Source organism: Myotis lucifugus, unplaced genomic scaffold, assembly GCF_000147115.1.
Source record: "Myotis lucifugus unplaced genomic scaffold, Myoluc2.0 scaffold_280, whole genome shotgun sequence".
Classification (NCBI taxonomy): Eukaryota; Metazoa; Chordata; class Mammalia; order Chiroptera; family Vespertilionidae; genus Myotis; species Myotis lucifugus.
Window position 1 is genome coordinate 239,789 of NW_005871328.1, and position 19,501 is coordinate 259,289.

Sequence of the window (19,501 nt, forward strand, 5' to 3'; positions counted from 1 at the left end):
CCATATACAAGAATAAACTTGAAGTGGATTTAAGATTTAAATGTAAGACACAAAACCATACAACTCCTTATAAATAGGCTGTAAACTCTCTGATATTAATTGTAGCAATATTTTTTCTGATCTATCTCCACAGGCAAGGGAAACAAAGGAAAAAAAGCAAACAAATGAGACTACATCAAACTAAAATGGTTTTTCAGTGCTCGCTTCGGCAGCACATATACTAAAATTGGAACAATACAGAGAAGATTAGCATGGCCCCTGTGCAAGGATGACACACAAATTTGTGAAACGTCCCATCTTAAAAATTTTAAAAAAGGGTTTTCACAGTAAAGAAAACCATGAACACAATGAAAAGACAACCCACTGAATGAGAGAACATATTCACCAATGATACATCTGATAAGGGGTTAATATCCAAAATTTCTATAAAAAAAAAAAAACATAAAACAACACTAAATAAACACTAAATAAATAAATAAATAAATAAATAAATAAATAATTTTTTTAAAGATCCAATTTAAAAATGAGCAGAGGATCTGAATAGACACTTCTCCAAAGAGGCCATACACCAAGGCTACTCTCTGTGCTTCTTGGACTTGTAAATCTATTTCTTTCACCAGGTATAGGAAATATTCTCTCACTATTTCTTCAAATAGGTTTTCAATATCTTGCTCTCTCTCTCTCTCTCTCTCTCTCTCTCTCTCTCTCTTTCTCCATCTGACATCCCCTGTAGCGTGAATGTTGGTACACTTGAAGTTGTCCCAGAGGCTCCTTACACTATCTTCATATTTGGGGATTTTTTTTTCTTTTTGTGCTCTTCTGGTTGGGTGGTTTTTTCTTCCTCATATTTGAAATCATTGATTTGATTCTCAGAATCTTCTAATCTACTATGTAATCCCTTTAAATTCTTCTTTATTTCAGTTCGTGTATGCTTAATTTCTGATTGGCCCTTTTTCATGTCTTTGAAATTCTCACTAAGATCCTTGAAAGTCTTACTAGTCTCTTGAAGCTCTCATTAAGTCCCTGAAGCTCTCATTAAGATCCTTGAGCAACATTATAACCATTGTTTTGAACCCTGTATCCAGTAATTTGCCTGCTTCCATTTCTTTCGTTTGAGACATGTTTCTTTGTCTCTGCATTTTGGCTGCTTCCCTATGTTTGTTTCTACACATTAGGTAGAGCTGCTATGTCTCCTGAAATTGGCCTTCTGTGGTAGGTGTCTTGTAGGGGCCAGTGGCTCAGACACCCCAGTCACCTGAGCTGGGCACTCTAGGTGCACCCCTGTGTGGGCTGTGTGCACAGTCTTGTTGTAGGTGAGCCTTGATTACTATTGGAGTCACTGGGAGGAATTGGCCTCCAGGCCAATTGGCTGTGAGGACCAGCTGCGACTACGATGGGAGAGCTACTGTGCAGGAGACGCCCCTATAGATCAGGACTTGCTTCAGTGGGGCTTTGGTGCTCACTGAGTCTGCCCCTTGAGTGTGTTGCTTGTGGATGTGTAGAGTTGTAATCTGCTGTGGTCTGAAGCTATCCACTGGGAGCACTGGCTCTGGGGCCTCCCAGGAGGTGCAAAGTCAGCCACTGTCTGGGACCACCCAGCAGAAGCTACAGAATGATCTTCAGATGTCTGCTACTTGTATTGGGCTTGGAAGCCCCCAGGCAAGGCCCAGCTGTGAAGTAAGGTAGACTGGTGCTAGTGCCGGGTCTTGGGCCTCTTATTGATACGTATGGGGCATGCTGATGTCAGCTGCTGCTTGTTTAAGGGATTTTAGGAAATCTGAAGCCTGAACCAGGACAAGCCATTCATATGGAAAAGCCACTGCAAATAGCTTTGATGCAGCTGCAAATTGGATGGGGTGGGGTCTCAGGGAATCACCAGACAAACAGTGTAAGCCAGGCTGATAGAAACTCAAATATGGCTGCCAGTCAACTCTGTGGCAGAAGAGGTCTCAGCACAGGAACAATGACACCTGCAGGCACCCCCATCTGGGAGAAAGCTGCCCCTGAGTTTCTGCCCCCATGCCAGACAATCCAGTTCCTCTCTGAATGTCCTAAGTTCCTTTCAAGCCTCTGCCCCAGCATTGGAGCCCAGAAGTATCGAGTCCAAGTAATTCATGTGCCAGCCCTTTAAGAGGAACTCCCTGGGTCTCCAGTATCCTCCGTGTCACTCAGCCACAATCCCTGCTGGTTTTTACAGCCCAAAGTTACCGGGACTTCTCTTCCCAGCACTGAAACCCTGTGTTATGGGATCTGGTGTGGGTCTGGGACTCCTTGCTCCTCACAAAGGCGTCTGCAGTCACAATATCTCTCCCGGTTTAAAAAAAAACACCATCGCGATGTTGGGCTAGCCATTCTTCACCTCTGCCCCTCCTACCAGTCTCTCTGTGCTTTCTTCTTTACGTTTCTAGTTGTAGAACTTCCATTCTGCTAGATTTCAGGTGTTTCTGAATGATGGTTGTTCTGTATTTTACTTGTAATTTTGATGTGGTTGTGGGAGGCAGCGAGGACTGGTGTTTACTTACGCTGCCATCTTGGTTCCTTCTAGTCATTTTTATATTCAAAACCTATATAATTTTATTAACCAATGTCGCTCCAGTAAATTCAGCAAAAATTTAAGTAAATAACTAAATAAGATGAGGTATTCCTGTATCCCTGAAACTGACACAATGTTATATGTCAATTGTAGCTCGATTTTTGTAATGGTTTAAAAAAAAAAACAGGAATAAATTTGAAAACTTAAAACGTATTTTGTTTGTTAACTTGCAAGAGTCTCACCTTCAGAGAACTTGCTCTCAAAAATAAAATTTGATGCATATGAGCATGACCAATGGACACAGACAATAGCGGGGTGGGGACACGTGCTGGGGGGCAGGAGAGGGCAGGGAGAGGTCAATGGGGGTCAATGGGAGAAAAAGGAGACATATATAATACTTTCCACAATAAAGAATTTAAAAATAATAATAATAATAACAATAATAATATTAATATTTGACATGTATTTAAAAGCTAAACCCACAAAAGTTTGGTTATTATGTTCAACATTCTAATTGGTGGAGGAAAATAGTAGTTCCTCACTGTGGTTCTGTGTAGGTGCCAGTACTGCAAAATATCAGCAAAACAGGCACATTGTTTTCTTTTAAGAAGTCAGCAACATATGGGCCTGTATTCATTGTCTATTGCTATGAAAAAATTATCCAAAAACTCAGTGGCTTGAAACAACATTTATTATCTCTCAGTCCTCTTACAAAGCTGAAGTCAAGATAGCAGGTGGGGCTGTGGTCTCATTGGAAAGCTTGACTGGGAGAGGCTGCTCTTCCAGCCTCACTCACAAGGTTGTGGCAGGATTCAGCTCCTCACAGGCTATTGGCCAGAGACTGCCCTCCATTCCTTTTACAAGGGTCTCCCCAACATGCAGCTCATGTCCTCAACATGTGAAAACCAAGGCAAGTTAGGAGATGATCTTTGAGACGAGAGTCCACTGTTCTCCCAGGTTGTCACCTGAATAAACCTCTTTCCTTTTGCACCAGAAAAAAAAAAAGGCAAGTGAGACAAACCAGGGAGAGAACACAGCCAAAGTCATAGGCTTTTTGTAATCTAATCTCAGAAGAGACCTCCTGTCACTGTTGTCATATTCTATTCATTAGAGGTGAGTCACTTCATTCACCAGATAAATAGAAGGGACACTTCTAATGAAAGACTCAGTGAAATATAACCAGAAACAATGAAACAGACATCAATACATCAGTGGAGTGAGAAAAACAACAAGTAACAGAAGGCTTAATGAGGATAAATACAAGATGGAGAGGCTCAGCTTGAACAAAGCGGTCACATTAATTGAAAGAGTGGTCCTTATGTGGTGAGAGCCAGATTCTGTATGGAGCAGCTGCTCTCAGAAGGAAAGAGTAATGAGCCCTAGCCAGTTTTATTCAATGGTTAGAGCTTGAGCCTGTGGACTGAAAGGTCATGGGTTCGATTTCAGTCAAGGGCACATACCTTGGTTGCAGGCTCGATCCCCCACCCCGACCAGGGTGCATGTGGGAGGCAACCAGTCAGTGTGTCCCTCTCGCATCAATGTTTCTCTTTCTCTCTGTCTCTCCCCCTCCCTTCCATTTTCTCTAAAAAAAAAAAAATCAATGGTAAAAATTATCCTCTGGCCCTAACCGGTTTGGCTCAGTGGACAGAGTGTCGGCCTGCGGACTGAAGAGTCCCAGGTTTGATTCCGGTCAAGGGCATGTACCTTGGTTGTGGGCACATCTCCAGCAGGGGGTGTGCAGGAGGCAGCTGATTGATGTTTCTCTCTCATCACTGTTTCTAACTTTCTATCCCTCTCCTTTCCTCTCTGTAAAAAATCAATAAAAATATTTTTTTAAAAATTATCCTCTGATGAGGATTAGCAAAACAAAAAAATAAAGAATGAAAGAATAATTAATTCCTGTCAAGGTATCGGCCTTTCAGCCTCCAGGGACTTACTCAGTTAGCAGTTCTATTTTCAGAAGCAGAGGATAATCCCATGATTTAATCTCACCATTTAAAATCTAGTAAATGGATGAAAGAAGGTGAAGGGATCAGCCAAAAAACATATATTCATAACTCATAGACACAGACAACAGTGTGGTGATGACCAGAGGGAAGGGGGTGAGGGCTAGGTGGAGGTGGGCAAAGGGTGGGGAGGGAGAGAAATGGGGACATCTATAAACATCAACAACAAAAATAAAGTTAAAAATAAAATCTAGTAAATATATTTATCAAACAAAAAAAGAAGAAGTATATCACTAGGTCCAGTCCACATTCAAGGTGAGCAGGTCACACAAAGGGAGTGAGAAAACCAGGAGATGGGACCGTAGAGAGCAATGTTAGAAACTGCCTATCACAGGGCCCAATATTTAATCTATTTAGAGTTTAGTGTTAAGCAAAACTATTGAGCAGTTTAAGAAAAGACCAGATACACTTTTTTTGGTGTAGTTTTTTCAGGATGCAAGAGGTTTTCTAAGTGTCATGTGTGATATGCATGTTTAGGCATGATGAGAATTTGGATAAGCTAAGGGTGGATTTAAAGTTTTACTTTTCTACTTCATTTCTTCTCTTTTAGAGGAATGTCCTTGACCACTATCCTCCATGACTTCTGGCTTTGCTTCTGGAGGGTCTTCCTTGTCCACCCCTCTCCAAAAATACATCTTAAGTGGCCATAAGAGATGAAACCTTGGGGAGGGAGGGTGCAGAGTTCAAAGTTCACTTCCTCCTAGGGTAGATTTAGAGCCAGAGATGTTTCAGGGTTTGAACAATCATAGGCAATTCTATTGTAATCCATTTCCAGTAGCAATTTTCCACCCAGGCACCTTTCCTTACACTGGCTGGGATTCTATCTCACTCATCTGTTCCCATCTCTCTGCTCATCCATTTCTGAACATGAAAACACGTTTTTTACTTCTTTTGAAGAGTAAGCACAATTGCCATTTCTGCTAGTTCATGTCATTAATACATGATCATTAGTCTTTTATCTTCATCTCATGCCTCATTAACAGCACAACAGCCATCATTCATTGCTATTAAATCATGGCATCCCTCAGCATTTTGAACCAGGTCCCTCCCAGGAGACTTGGCTCAGTCCATTGATAGTACCAGTTCATGGCCACCTCCATCCTCTCTTTCCTTCACCCTCATCATGAAGACATGCAGTGCACTCACCACACAGCTTCCAAAACATCAGCCGGCTGACTAGAGCCAATCTTCCTGTGTGGAGTGAAGAGGCAGGTGTCCTGAGTGTGGCAGGGCCTTGTCCAGGTCACCAACCAGCTGGTGAAGATTAATTAAGAGTCTGCAGCTGCTGTCCAGGTCATGGATGTTGGCCATCTCAACTAGGAAGTGATGTTGAAGAGAAAAGAATTAATCCAAGAGGCATTTAGGAAGTGATTTAGAGTTCTTTCTAAATAACAGACACTTTTCTAAGTACTTTGAACTCCTGACAACACTCAAATAAGGTGAGAATTTCTATCTCTTCTTTACAGAACAAGAACACTGAGCCACTAAGGTTTTATAATTCAAGTTACTGAGGTAAAGCATACAACCCAAATATTCTGATTCTGAAGCCTATGTCTTTGACCATTATGCTGTCATGCCTTCTGCTCAATTATCTGCTTGCCATACAGTGAAGGTTGCCCACTTATTTGCATCCCTTCCACCTGTACCCACTTACACACATACACACAATCACATAAAAATACACTCACATCTACAGCAAATTGGTAGATGGAAACAACTAAGACATAGATGCCCCAGAGTGGACCAGGCCACAAAATGCCAGAATGAAAGAAAGAAAGAAAGAAAGAAAGAAAGAAAGAAAGAAAGAAAGAAAGAAAGAAAGAAAGAAAGAAAGAAAGAAAGAAGGAAGGAAGGAAGGAAGGAAGGAAGGAAGGAAGGAAGGAAGGAAGGAAAGAAAGAAAGAAAGAAAGAAAGAAAGAAAGAAAGAAAGAAAGAAAGAAAGAAAGAAAGAAAGAAAGAAAGAAAGAAAGAAAGAAAAGAAAGGGGGGGCTTGGCTACTCTCTCTGGCCCAAATGGAAACCCCATACCCATTAAACAGTCCATTCTTTCCTACCAGTCCTTGCAACCATGACTCTGGATTCATTCTGTCTCTATAGATCGGTCTATTCTTATTCACAATAACCAAAAGGTGGAAGCAACACAAATGCCTATCAATGGATGAGTGCATAAACAAAACATGGTCTAGCTATACAATGGGATTTTTAAAAAATATATACATTGTTTATTTTTTACAGAGAGGAAGGAAGAGGGATAGAGCGTTAGAAACATCAATGAGAGAGAAACATCAATCAGCTGCCTCCTACACACCCCCTACTGGGGATGTGCCTGCAACCAAGGTACATGCCCTTGACCAGAATCGAACCTGGAACTCTTCAGTCCACAGGCCAACGCTCTATCCACTGAGCCAAACCGGTTAGGGCTACAATGGGATATTATTCAAGACTGAAGCTCTGACATATGCTACACTATGGATGGTTCTGGAAAGCATGCTCAGCTAAAGGAGCCAGACACAAAAAGCCACATAGTATGTGTTGTCACAGGATTTTTAAAAGCCTCAGATGACTGCGATGTCATATAAGCAAAGCTTTCGGACCACTGCCTTACACTCTACAATAAAAGATTTATGCCCAGGCCTTGTAGAGAAGGTCAGAGAGAGAACTCTTCGGCTTCCAAACCTGCTTCAGGTCACCCTGAGCAACTTGGGCGGCTCACTTATTCTGCTAAGCTCATGTGACATTGTCAGGCTGGAGTTGAGAGAATAGCTAAGCCCTTTCTTAAAAAATTTATTTTTCTTTGATCTGAGTCTTTGGTCAGAAGGAAGGAAAATAAGAGGACTCAGGAGTCTGAGAGAGCTGCCACTTTTGAGCCAACTTACTTAACTTTTCTAACCCTGTTTTCTCCGTGCAATCTCACAGTCATCAGGACAAAAGTTCCCATCCTTCAAATGCTCGGAGTGGGTGCCTGAGAAACGAACGCTGCTTGCCTGTGCTCCCTGTTCTATTGCAAGCTCAGTGGTTTGCAAAATGTAAAGATGTTCTGAAATGGAAGGAACTCTTGGTAAACATGGGCGTCTTCCCTGACTGTGGCTGATAAAATCCTGTCGAACGAGATACCAACTAAGTCTTGTCTTGTCGGGTGCCCTGGGTTATTTACCCTTCGAGGGAGCCTGGAATGACAAGAAGTTTCTACATCTTTAAGCAACACCACCTCCTTTCATCACAATGAGTTCTCACTGCTGCAGCTCCACAGGCAAAGGGTGCCTCGGAGGTCAGGACGTGAAGTTCAAAGGGAACCATGGGCTGGTGACACAAATGAAAATAGAGGCATTGAGCAAGGAAAGGGATCGATTGCTGCAAAGATGAGTTCATGCATGTGTCCAGGGGGTGAGCATGAACTCTTGGGTTCATGCCATGCTCTGGCAGTGTGTGAGAGCAGGACATGCCAACCATGCCTGTAAACTCACAGAAAAGTGGTGCCCAGGAAGCAAGTGCATGTTCAATGAAGCATCCCCCCTCACTTTTCTGCAGAACAGTCAGAGAGGCTGAGCAGCTTGGGGACAGGGCACCCTCACCCACATCTGCCTGAGAAATAAGTTTCTCTCAGGTTTGGGATGTCATTGCTGAATGTAATTGTGAACAGTGTCACCTATACCTGGGCATCAATCTTTTACTGATTGAAACGCAATATAGTATAAGGCAGTGCTTTGAAAGCTTTGGTGAACATCACAGTCATCTGAAGCTTCTAAAAATCCTATGACACCACATACTATGTGGCCTTTTGTGTCTGGCTTCTTTAGCATAGCATAATGCTTTCAAGATCTATCAATAGTGTAGCATAGGCCCTACCCAGTTTGGCTCAGTAGATAGGGCCTCAGCCTTCGGACCAAAGAGTCCCAGGTTTGATTACTGTCAAGAGCACATACCTCGGTTGCAGGCTCCTCCTCTGCCCGGACCCTGGTCAGGGCTCATGCAGGAGGCAACCAATCGATGTGTTTCTCTCACATCGATGTTTCTCTTTGTCTTTCCCTTTCTCTTCCACTCTCTAAAATTAGTGGGAAAATATCCTTGGGTGAGGATTTTAAAAAAAAAATAGTGTAGCATATATCAGAGCTTCATTTTTTTTAATATTTTGAACTAGGAGCCCAATACACAAATTTGTGCACCTTGTAAGGAACTGTGGGCTGCGAGGCTGCGGTAGGCACAGGGGCGGGTCTCTGCCCATCCTCCGCACCCCCGCCCGGCCCCTCCCACCTCGGCCCCCAGCCCCCTGTCTGCCAGCAGCCCTGCTCCCACCGCTGCTCCCATGTGCTGATGGCGCTGGCCCCACTCGCACCCGCTGAAGGTGCAGAGCCTTGGTCTGGCACCCTCGCTCACCTGCTCCACCATCCCGCCGCGGCCAACACCCGCCATGTTCCGCACACACCCCTGGTGGTCAGCTGACATCATAGCGGCCGGTTGTTCAGATGGTCTGCCATTTGGTCTATTTGCATATTAGCTTTTTATTGTATAGGATAATATCCCATTACATGGATAGACTACATTTTGTTTATGCACTTACCCATTGGTGCACATCTGGGTGCTTCCACATTTGGTTATTGTGAATAAGAATAGGCCAATCTATAGACAGAATGAACCTAGAGTAATGGCTTCAAGGGTAAATATATGTTATGAATGGCCTCAGCCCCAACTAAATCAGATATCTAGTGATGGGAGCCAGGCATTAATTTTTTAAAACTCCCTCAGTGATTCCAATGTGCAGCCAAGTTGGAGAACCAGTAGTATAAAGGAAAGAAGAAGCAGCCCTGTAAAGTAAGCACCTACACTTCCCAAGACTTAGTTTGAGTGCAATCTCCCCCAAGACCCACCCCAACCATCCTAGTCATTCTCCATCACCTCATCTTGTCTATTTCCATTGTAAACATGTGTCACCATCTGAATTATCTTATTTATTCAGTTTCTCTCTGTCCCTTCTCATAAAACCAATGGTATTATACCTTGCAACACATTCAATTCACCTGGGTTCCTTTTTTTAAAATACCACTGTCGCCCTGGCCGGTTTGGCTCAGTGAATGGAGCGTTGGCCTGTGGACTGAAGGGTCTCAGGTTCAATTCTGGTCAGGGGCATGTACCTTGGTTGTGGGCACATCTCCAGTGGGAGGTGTGCAGGAGGCAGCTGATCGATGTTTCTCTCTCATTGATGTTTCTAGCTCTCTATCCCTCTCCCTTCCTCTCTGTAAAAAACCAATAAAATATATTTTTTTTAAAATAAAATAAAATAAAATACCACTGTCAGGACCCCACCTTGATAACTTAAATCAGAATCTTCTGGAGGAGGAACCAGGCATCTGTATTTTTAAGATCCCCCCAAGTAATTGCATCGTGCAGCCATAGAAGAGAAACACTGCCCTGATACCTGTTTTCATGAAGACCATGTGTCCACAGCTCCAAAAACATGGTCTCACCCAGAGCCTGTCCAATGGTCAGATGATGTGAGGTCACCTCACAGTAATCATTTTGTTTTATCCTCAGAACAGTTCTCAAAATAGGTTTTAACAGGTAAGGCAATTTTGGCTTAGAACAGTTCATGATCAACCTGCAGCCAAGCCACAATGGGAACATAGTCCATTCTGCTTTCTGTGCTGAGCCAGGTCAAGGGTATCCCCTAGGATCCCAGAGCCCCCTGTACCCTTACCTCAGCACTGGTCACCTTAACCTCTAAGGGCTATCTGGATCCCCCATGAGAGCTCCATGAAGATAGTTCACTATAAGAAAATAAAACACTCAAATTTCATCAAGTAATAAAAGTAGGCATCTATTAAATTAGTAATAATCGATATAATTTATCAATTTAATTAGTTGATTAATTAACTTACAGTTGTTCCCATCCATGGTGAATCATTCTTTTCTCCTTACCATTCTGGTTCATGCCCCACTAAGATTTCTTCAGCATCTATTCTTGAGCAACCTTCCACACCCAAAACTTATGTTAGATGTTTCCATACTATAGTTGTAATGGCGGAGGTAGTGTTATTCCCAGTTTATACCCATAGGGTTAGGGAACACAAGTGTCAATTCTGACAACACCAGGCATTTATGAGCCATGCCAGGTGCCAAGTAACCAACAGCTATTCATGTGTAAGTCGATGCAGAGATGCGGATTTGGGGAGAAACTGCCCCGTCCGGTGCCTGAGTTACCTTGAAACAAAAGGAAGACTTGGGGGGATGACAATGTCCCAGATTTTTCTGTTTGTTTGTTATTGTGGTAAAATAGACATAATATAAAAGTTACCATTTTTACCATTTTTAAGTTTACAGTTCAGTGGCATGAAGTACGTTCACATTATTGTATAACCATCACCACTGTCCACCTACCTAACTTTTTTATCTTGCAAAACTGAAACTCTGTCCCCATGGAACAGTAACTCCCCACCCCCTCCCCCAATCCCTAGCACTCAACATTCTACTTTTTCTCTCTATGAATTTGACTTGTCTAGAGACCTCATATAAGTGGAATCAGACAATATATGTCCTTATGTGTCTGGCTTCTTTCACTTAGCATAATGTCCTCAAGGGTCATCTGTGTTGTATTACAGCCCCAACAGGTCCAGGGGTTCCCAAAGGTGTGGATGGAGTCGGCGAAGAAGGAATGACATGGAGACAGCGTTCAGTTGATCAGCATAGCGAGGTTCTTCCTTTATTCTCCTGTTACATCTGTATTTATACCATTTGATTTTAATCCTATCCATTCTATTCCAAAGGTTAGGGCATTTGTTATCTTCCAAGGCCACTACTCTATTGTTCTGTTAAGCTACAAGGAAGTAACTGAAGGAGATTATCCTAAGTAAAGATTATGTAGCTTAAGCATGATTGTTCGTAGTTAAAGTGATTAACTACTCGCCTGGCACTTAGTTAAGGGGTTTTACTGATTCCCTTCCTTAGTCCTGTTAATCCCTAACTCCAGGGAAAAATCCCCACCTGGGGAAACAACCTTTCCCGGAGAGGTGACCTTGGTTAAAACACATAGCGCTAAGAAGGGGAGCAAACATATTAAGAACAGTATGCCATATACCCCAGGTCCCGTGAAACATATGCTGTGCAGATGTTTCTTCCCTGCAGCGACTGTGTCAAGCAGCAAGGATGGACTGGCTTCCGGCAAATTCCCCCTTTTTTATTTTTTAAATGATATCGCGTGTAAATCAGCGGCCACCTCTCGGATTGGGTTGTTTAAGACTCGGGAGACCTGTTTGTGACTTTGCCAACAGGTCAGTCTGAAGCTTAACCCTATATCGGCTCCCCACATATTAAGTGTCAGAATGTCCTTTCTTTCTAAGGCTGAGTAATATTCATGGATGGACCACACTTTTCTGTCCACTCATCTGTCAGTGGACACTTGGGTTGCTTCTACCTTTTGACCATTATGAATAATGAGCTGCCATGAATATGAATGCACAAAAATATTTTCAATATTTGCTTTCAGTGTTGGGGGGTATCATATAAACCCAGAAATGGAATTGTTTTATCAAATAGTAATTCTGTGTTTAATTTTTTGAGGAATCATCTTTACTGTTTTTCACAGTGGCTGCAGCATTTTATGGGAATGTTCCAGTTTTGCTGAATATTTCACTTCTACATAGAAGCCCAAGAGAAATGAAAAGATACATCCACACAAAGACTTATATGCTAATGTTTATAGCAACATCATTCATAATAGCCAAAAGTTGGAAACAATCCAAATATCTATATAAGGATGGATAAATAAACAAAATGAGATATATCTACACAGAATATTATTTATCCATAAAGGGATGACATACTGATACAGGCTACAACATGGATGAACCTTAAAAATATTATGCTGTGCCAACACCGGTTTGGCTCAGTGGATAGAGCGTCGGCCTGCGGACTGAAGGGTCCCAGGTTTGATTCCGGTCAAGGGCATGTACCTGGGTTGCGGGTACATCCCCAGTGGGGGATGTGCAGGAGGCAGCTGATCGATGTTTCTCTCTCATCGATGTTTCTGACTCTCTGTCTCTCTCCCTTCCTCTCTGTAAAAAATCAATAAAATATATTTTAAAAAAATATTATGCTGAAATAACTCAAACACTTAAGACCACGATTATATGATTCTATTCATGTGAAATGTCTATAACAGGGAAATCTATAGAGACAGAATATAGATTGAATATAGATTAATGGTTGCCAGGGGCTGAGAGATTTGGATGGCGATTGGGGGACATTTTTAAAGGGCCAGGGTTTCTTTTTGTAGTAATGAAAAGGTTCTAAAATTGACCGTGGTGGTGGTTGCACTACTGTGATTATAGTAAGCACACACACATACGCACACACACATTGAATTGTACACTTCAAATGAGTGAGTTGTAAGATACGTGAATTTTTTTTAAAGCTATTAAAATAAAATGAAGTGAAATAAAATAAAGGCTGAAAAAGAATAGAGGAGGAAGGTCATGAGAAAGAGAAGAGAGAAGCTGAATCAGCTGTGAAGTATCAGTTGAGGCCATTGGACCTTCCTGGGTTTGAATGCCAACTGTGCTAATTACTGGTCGAGTGACCTTAGGCAGTCATTTTACCTCTATGAGTCTCAGTTATCTTTTCTGAAAAATGGGAGCAAACAATGCTGGTCTCTTCGGGTTGTTGAATACTCGATGAGAGAATAAACAGGTGAAGTTGGTATTATCTGCACTGTTGAATGTGGAAGAGGTGAAAGTGGGCATGGTGATGGAAATGATGGGTTGATAATAGCCAGATGAGCTGGACCAGGGTGGGGGTGGGGGGGAAGGAGCCGTTCTTGAGGGGGACGGGACTGGTGTAAAAGCCCTAGGTGGTGTGGGTGCTCTACCTCAGCCTCCTTAGCCAGGGGTGTTGGCTGAGCTTTGCCATCACTCAATCTGTGGGCGTTTGTGTCCATTTCTTCATCAAGGGTGTATCCCTTGTGTCATGATGTTTCTTGAGTGACAGAAAACTTAGGGGCAATAAAGACCCAGACAGCTGTGCTGCTCAATTTACAGACAGGCCCCTCCAGAGAAACCTGGGAAGATTCTGCACTATCAGCTCCCTCTCTGAGGTCAGCACGTGGACCTGACTACTCTTTGGTGCCCAGTCTTGTTGGCAACTAAGAGAGTGGTGAGACAACCTGGCTTTAAGGAGCAGCTACTTCTAGAGTCAGTAAGTGATTTGGCAGATATTGCTCTCTCTCTCTCTCTCTCTCTCTCTCGCTCTCTCTCTCTCTCTCTCTCTCTTTCCCTCTCACTGAATGAATGCATATTCTGGCCAGTTCTTCACCTATTCATCCATCCATCCTTTCTTTCATTTGTTTATTTGTTTATTATTTGTTTGCTCAACAAATTCTCCCCAGCACCTCCTCTGTGCCTATTCCTGCACCAGTGACTCTGATGGAGATGGAGATAAAGAAGTCAGGCTTTCAAGTGCTAAAAGCTGAGCTGTCAGCTCGGCCACAAAAATAAAAACAAAAAGCACTGCTGTAATGCAAGTCTAAACAGGCAGAGCTGTGGAGTCCGGAAAAGGCAGAGGCAACTTTCAGTGGCTTAACAGGGACCATTAAACCTACCTTGCTTGCTCTGACCGTAAAGCATCTAGTGCTCTTTCAAGGTTCTTTCCGATGGGAAAACTGAGTCTCAGAGAGGAGAGTGAGATACTCAAGGTCACACAGCTGGGAAGGAGCCAAGGCAGAACTTGATTTTGGTTTATCTGGCTCCAGGATCCATGCTCCTTCTGTCCTACTTTCTCTCCCTTGTAGTATTTGGCTTCTCTTTCCTTACAGCACTGGTTCCATTGTGTGTGTGTGTGTGTGTGTGTGTGTGTGTGTGTGTGTAAGAGAGAAAGAGTGAGAAAGATTTAATGTTCATTTATGTCGTAGACTAGAGCTACATGCGGGCAGGGGGCATGTCTGTCTTATATAGTGTGTTCTGTGTAGTTCATAATAGATACCCAGGAAACATTTGCTGGATAGATAGATATATGGGTGATTGGGTGGATAACTGAGTGGATGGACGAGTCAATCAACTGATCAAATGATAGATAAATAGATGGATACGCAGATAGATGAGTAGGTGGTGGGGAAAGACACGACAGACATGATGTCTACCCAAATTGGCAGAGAAGGGCCTTGACTAGTAATGACGCATTCCAGGCTGAGGAAGAAGTGTAAGGAAAGGCAAGGAGATGGGGAAACACCAAGAATATGGCAAAAGTCATTCTATTCAGCCAGAAAACAGAACTGGGATCAGATGAGAATGAAGATCTTAAAGGTTCAGGCTCAAGGCAGAGGGAGGCAGTGTTTCAAAGTAGTATTCCCCACTTTGATGATTTTCTCATTTTAAACCCAACCCATCTCCTTGTTGATGCCTCTTCAACCAGTCGGCTCCTGGGTGGCAAAGGGGAATACACAGGCCACTTGTCCTGCTCATCAGTCCAGTAATGAGTGCAATCTGTCACAGGCTTGTGAGTGTCCTGGGGGAGAGATAGGAAAATGTCCATGTAAGTGGCATTACGGGTGGGCCTAGCAAGAGTTCTGAAACATCCAGGGGTGGAAAACACCACTGGAGTGTCCCAGTAGAGAGGACATACTTCATGGACTGTCGTCTCTTGCTCAGATTTGACCATGAAACAAGTCCCCACCAGTGGGGTCCTATTCAGTCTCAAAAATCCAGATGTACAAACTAGCCTGTACCCTGATTCCATCTGCCTTCCTTTGAAGACCTTCAAACTCTCTTCTCTTGAACCCCCAGGATCAGTCAAGGGTGCTGAGAACCGGACTCAGAATCAGAGGAGACATGAGCAATCCTCGGCCTTTGGAAGAGGTGTGATGGGTGCAGGTTTGGGGAGAAGGGTGGGAGCCTCTGAGGAGAGGGGAGGTGAAGAGATTAATGTTTCAGAGACGCTGGAGAGGATGAGAAATCATGACCTGAATTCAGAGCTAGAAGGTGCTTTGTAATCATTCAGATGGAGAAAAAGACTCAGAGGTGGAACCCAAGTCAGAGATGGGGGAGGAGCCCTACTACATCTCTCTCAAAGTATCATGCTTCTCTTCTGCAAAGAAATGTTGACCCAAACATCCTTCTTCCTAAGATGGGATAAGATAGGATCTCAGGATTAGCTTCAGAAATGTGGAGACCTCTGAAAATGAGAAAGTAATATCAGAGCACACATGAAAAGGATGAAGGGACAAAGCCACCAAGTGTGACAACTGGGAGGAACCTTCAAAATCCTTCACGCACACACACTCATTGTATTTGGAAACTGAGGCTCAGATAGGAGGAGTGACTTTCCCAAGTTCATACAGGACTAAAACAGAGCTGGACCCCTCGAAGCAAACTAGATTTTTGGTAGTGAGCACCCAATATAGTACACAGATATGGAATTATAATGCTGTATACCTGAAATTTATATAACGTTATTAACAAACTAGAGGCCCGATGCACGAAATTCGTGCAAGGGGCTCGACCCTCGCAGCCGCGGCAGCTTGCCTCAGCCCTTGCAGCCCTGGCTACGTCCAGAAGGTCGTTTGGCTGTCCGGTCTAATTAGCATATTACTCTTTTATTATTATAGATGTTACTTAATAAATTTAATTTTAAAAAAAATAAAGAATGCCCAGTCAAATTAGAATCTCACATCAACAACAAATAATCTTATAAGTATATCCCATGCAATATTTGGGACACACAGTCAAACCTCGGTTCTCAAACATCTCCCATCTTGAAAACTTGTTTCTTGAACAGGTTGTTCACAGGAAAAATGTGTCTTGGTTGTCAAACAAAACTTCAGTTCCTGACCAGACAACCCTTTCATGCTGATACCTGTATGATCAGTCATGGGTATCTCAGGCAATAAACAAAGGAGAGATTGTGGGTTTTTAGTCAGTTTACCACTGAACCTCGCGTTGTTAACACCTCAGGAAATTGTGCTATGAATATTTTCTAATGGTAAAAGATGATTCAGCTTTCAAACAAATTGCTCCTCAGCCTTCCGAAACGAATTAAGTTTGAGAACCAAGTTTCCACTTACTTACACTAAAAAATCTCATTTTTGTATTAATCTGAAATGTGAGTGTTACTGGGCACCTGGTATTTTACCCTAACCCCTCTTTGGACCACCTCTCCTGCTTCTCCTTGACCTCTCTACCCCTTTGATGATGTTTGTCATCTCTTGACTCAGGAGGCCTATGACATGTCAGGTGCCCGCGTAGCCCTGACGCTGTGTGTCACCAAAGCCCGGGAAGGCTCGGAGGCGGACCTGGTGGCCCTGGAACGCATGTTCCAGCAGCTGGGATTTGAGAGTACCATAAAGAGAGACCCCACTGCTCAGGTATTGTGAAGCCAGTCCCAGCCAATGAAGGAAGGGCTGGACCGGAAGGTGGGCTCCAGGGATGCACCTGAGTCTGGCCATTCCTCTTGCTCTAGCAATTCCAGGAAGAACTGGACAAATTCCAGCAGGCCATTGATGCCCGGAAAGACTTCGTCAGCTGTGCTTTCGTGGTGCTCATGGCACATGGGCTAGAAGGTCAGCTCGAAGGAGAAGACGAGCAGATGGTCGAGCTGGAGAACCTGTTCGAGGTTCTAAATAACAAGAATTGCCAGGCCCTGAGAGCCAAGCCTAAGGTGTACATCGTGCAGGCCTGTCGAGGAGGTGGGGACAGAGCCAAGAACACAGTTTGTGTTCCTGATCCAGTCCTATCCCAGATCTAGAGCCCCAGCTGTCTTGTGTTGCTCATTTATCTTATGACCCTCTCCTTTCCCCCATCTTTCTCTCTGACTTTGACTTTTCCTCTTCTTGGTGTTTCAGAACAAATGGACCCTGGTGAAACAGTAGGTGGAGGCAACATTGAGATGATCACAAAAGACAGGCCCCAAACCATCCCAACGTATACGGACGCCCTCCACATATACTCCACAGTGGAGGGTATGAGCTCCCAACTGACTCAAGTGGCCTCTGCTGCCCCACTCTGCCCACTGCTCCTGACCCCTGAGACACTCCTCCAGGATCCACCCTCTTCCGGGCCCTCTTGCACCACACAAACCCCCACCGTCCCACCTCCATTGGAGTTTTCCTGAGCCCACTTCTCTGCAATCCCCAGGGTACCTTTCCTACAGACATGACAAAGAAGGCTCCTGCTTCATCCAGACCTTGGTTGATGTGTTCACAGAGATGAAAGGACCCATTCTGGAGCTTCTGAGCGAGGTGAGTTGGGACAAGGTACCTGGAATCCCTACGCAGCCTGAGCAGGGAAAAAGCAGAGTGGGCTGAGACGCTTCCAAACCTTCCTGCATTTTCCCTTCCCCTATTCCCAGCCCCAAATCCAACCCAGGTCCCAGCACAGAAACTAGGATGCCCTTCTCCTAGCAATGACTTTCCTTAATGCAGGAAACTCCAAAATCCGCAATATGTGAGATAATTTAGATAATAGACAGATAAATTTCTGTAAATAAAATTTTCTGTTAAAAGTTTAGGCCAACTTTTTTTTTTTCCTAATGGTTATATGATTTTATGGTGGATTAGAAAATAACACATAACAAGAATGTCCAGCCAATGATTCCAGAGAGCTGATAACATAGAGGAGACAATAAAGGTCACCCGTCTGAAGGCAGGAATACCCATTTGCTTTCTTCTTTAATTTTCTCCCCATCAGCCTGTTACACCAACACCCCCAGGGCCCAGCCCCAAGATGACCACACTTCTTGTTGCAGGTAACCCGGAGGATGGCAGAAGCAGAGGTGGTTCAGGAAGGGGAGGCGAAGAAAGTGAACCCTGAAGTACAAAGCACCCTTCGGAAACGGCTCTATCTGCAATAGATGTAGAAAGGACAGGGAGGGGCATCCTTTTGGGTGCTCTGTCTCCCCCTCAGATGTTTAAAGGCAGCTCTCACTACTCCCCCAAAATCTTCTTTTCCCTCCCTCCCCCCCTCAAAGGTAAATGTCACTCAGTCCTTTCATCACACCCCTTATGCAGGTTCAACCTGCCCCTGTCCTTCTTAAAGCAATCCAGCTAAAACTGAGCACAGGCATGGTTGTAACAAGAACATCACCTCCCTCAGGCTGGGCTATGTACCTCTATTAACGCAACCAAGAGGGTACTCACTTATCAGACTTTCTGCTCCTATGCTTATCTGAAACTCATTCTAGCTTTTATGAATTATGCCCGTACAAATGTAACTGGATGAAGCTCAAGATTTTACATTAATAAACCAATGCTCACTCACCTCCTCCCATCTCAATCAAACTTTTGTTGGCTTCTAAATCTCACCTAGAGTTGTAGCCTCTTCCTGAGCCCACATCCATTCCAGAGATTCCCTCCCAATTCCTAAAAATTCAGTAAGGCAAGAATCGTTCTCTCTCTTTCTTAGCTAGCAAGCTGGTGCCTTGACACTGTTCTCCTAGTTTATGGGCTCTCTCTGGCTAATAGAGATGCCTCCTCCTTTTCTAGATCTCTCCCTCCTAATTAACACTGCCCCCCACACACACACACACACACCTCCCCACCTCCACCACTAGGCCCTGGACTCTGCCCTTCTCCAGAGATTCCATCCATTCATTCATTCTTATGATTACAACTTTCACCACTCTGAATCAGAATGAGTTGAAACTATGGAAAATTCCCTAGGGTTGCCCTATTATTTTGTAGATAGTATGATAGAGGCTCAGAGAGGTTACATGGCTTGTCAAATGCCACACAGTAAGTCTGGCTTCCATCCCAGCCCTCCTTTCCACTGCCTGCTAAGTCTTGATCTATCAGAAAACTTGTCTAATTAGAGGAACCACCTAATAAAAGTTCTCCCTACCTTGGAGATTGGAGCTCCCTGGAAGACTTCTAGAAATCCTTGATAACCAGCATTTAAGGTTACGTCCATGGAATTCCAGCACTGGGCTGGAAGCTGGGTCAGATGTACTGCCTTCCAATTCTGAGGTGCATGTCTCTATGTCTCTAGCCT

At 43.7% G+C, this 19,501-nt stretch overlaps 1 protein-coding gene, 1 long non-coding RNA gene and 1 other non-coding gene across 5 annotated transcripts; 2 read left to right on the forward strand and 1 right to left on the reverse strand.

Moving 5' to 3' along the window:
- Window positions 1–196: 196 nt before the first annotated feature.
- Window positions 197–303, forward strand: LOC111828088. Its single transcript, XR_002831868.1, has one exon. It is a non-coding gene; the product is annotated as a U6 spliceosomal RNA (small nuclear RNA).
- A 2,912-nt stretch (window positions 304–3,215) lies between these two features.
- Window positions 3,216–10,300, reverse strand: LOC106698984. 3 transcript variants are annotated; one of them, XR_002831867.1, is made up of 4 exons: window positions 7,415–7,546; window positions 5,686–5,855; window positions 5,063–5,239; window positions 3,216–3,515 (listed from the first exon to the last, which is right to left on the reverse strand). It is a non-coding gene; the product is annotated as an uncharacterized LOC106698984 (long non-coding RNA). The 3 variants fall into 3 exon arrangements; XR_002831866.1 differs by lacking the exons at window positions 3,216–3,515; window positions 7,415–7,546 and adding an exon at window positions 10,231–10,300 and having other exon boundaries at window positions 4,717–5,239; XR_001350398.2 differs by lacking the exon at window positions 3,216–3,515 and having other exon boundaries at window positions 4,717–5,239.
- Window positions 10,301–13,470: 3,170 nt separating this feature from the next.
- CASP14 (caspase 14) lies at window positions 13,471–18,775 on the forward strand. The gene is made up of 7 exons (XM_006099628.3): window positions 13,471–13,721; window positions 15,305–15,376; window positions 16,732–16,881; window positions 16,977–17,202; window positions 17,359–17,475; window positions 17,651–17,754; window positions 18,261–18,775. Exons 2-7 carry the CDS (start codon window positions 15,350–15,352, stop codon window positions 18,363–18,365), a joined length of 729 nt encoding a protein of 242 aa, XP_006099690.1. The 5' UTR covers window positions 13,471–13,721; window positions 15,305–15,349; the 3' UTR covers window positions 18,366–18,775.
- Window positions 18,776–19,501: the final 726 nt, after the last annotated feature.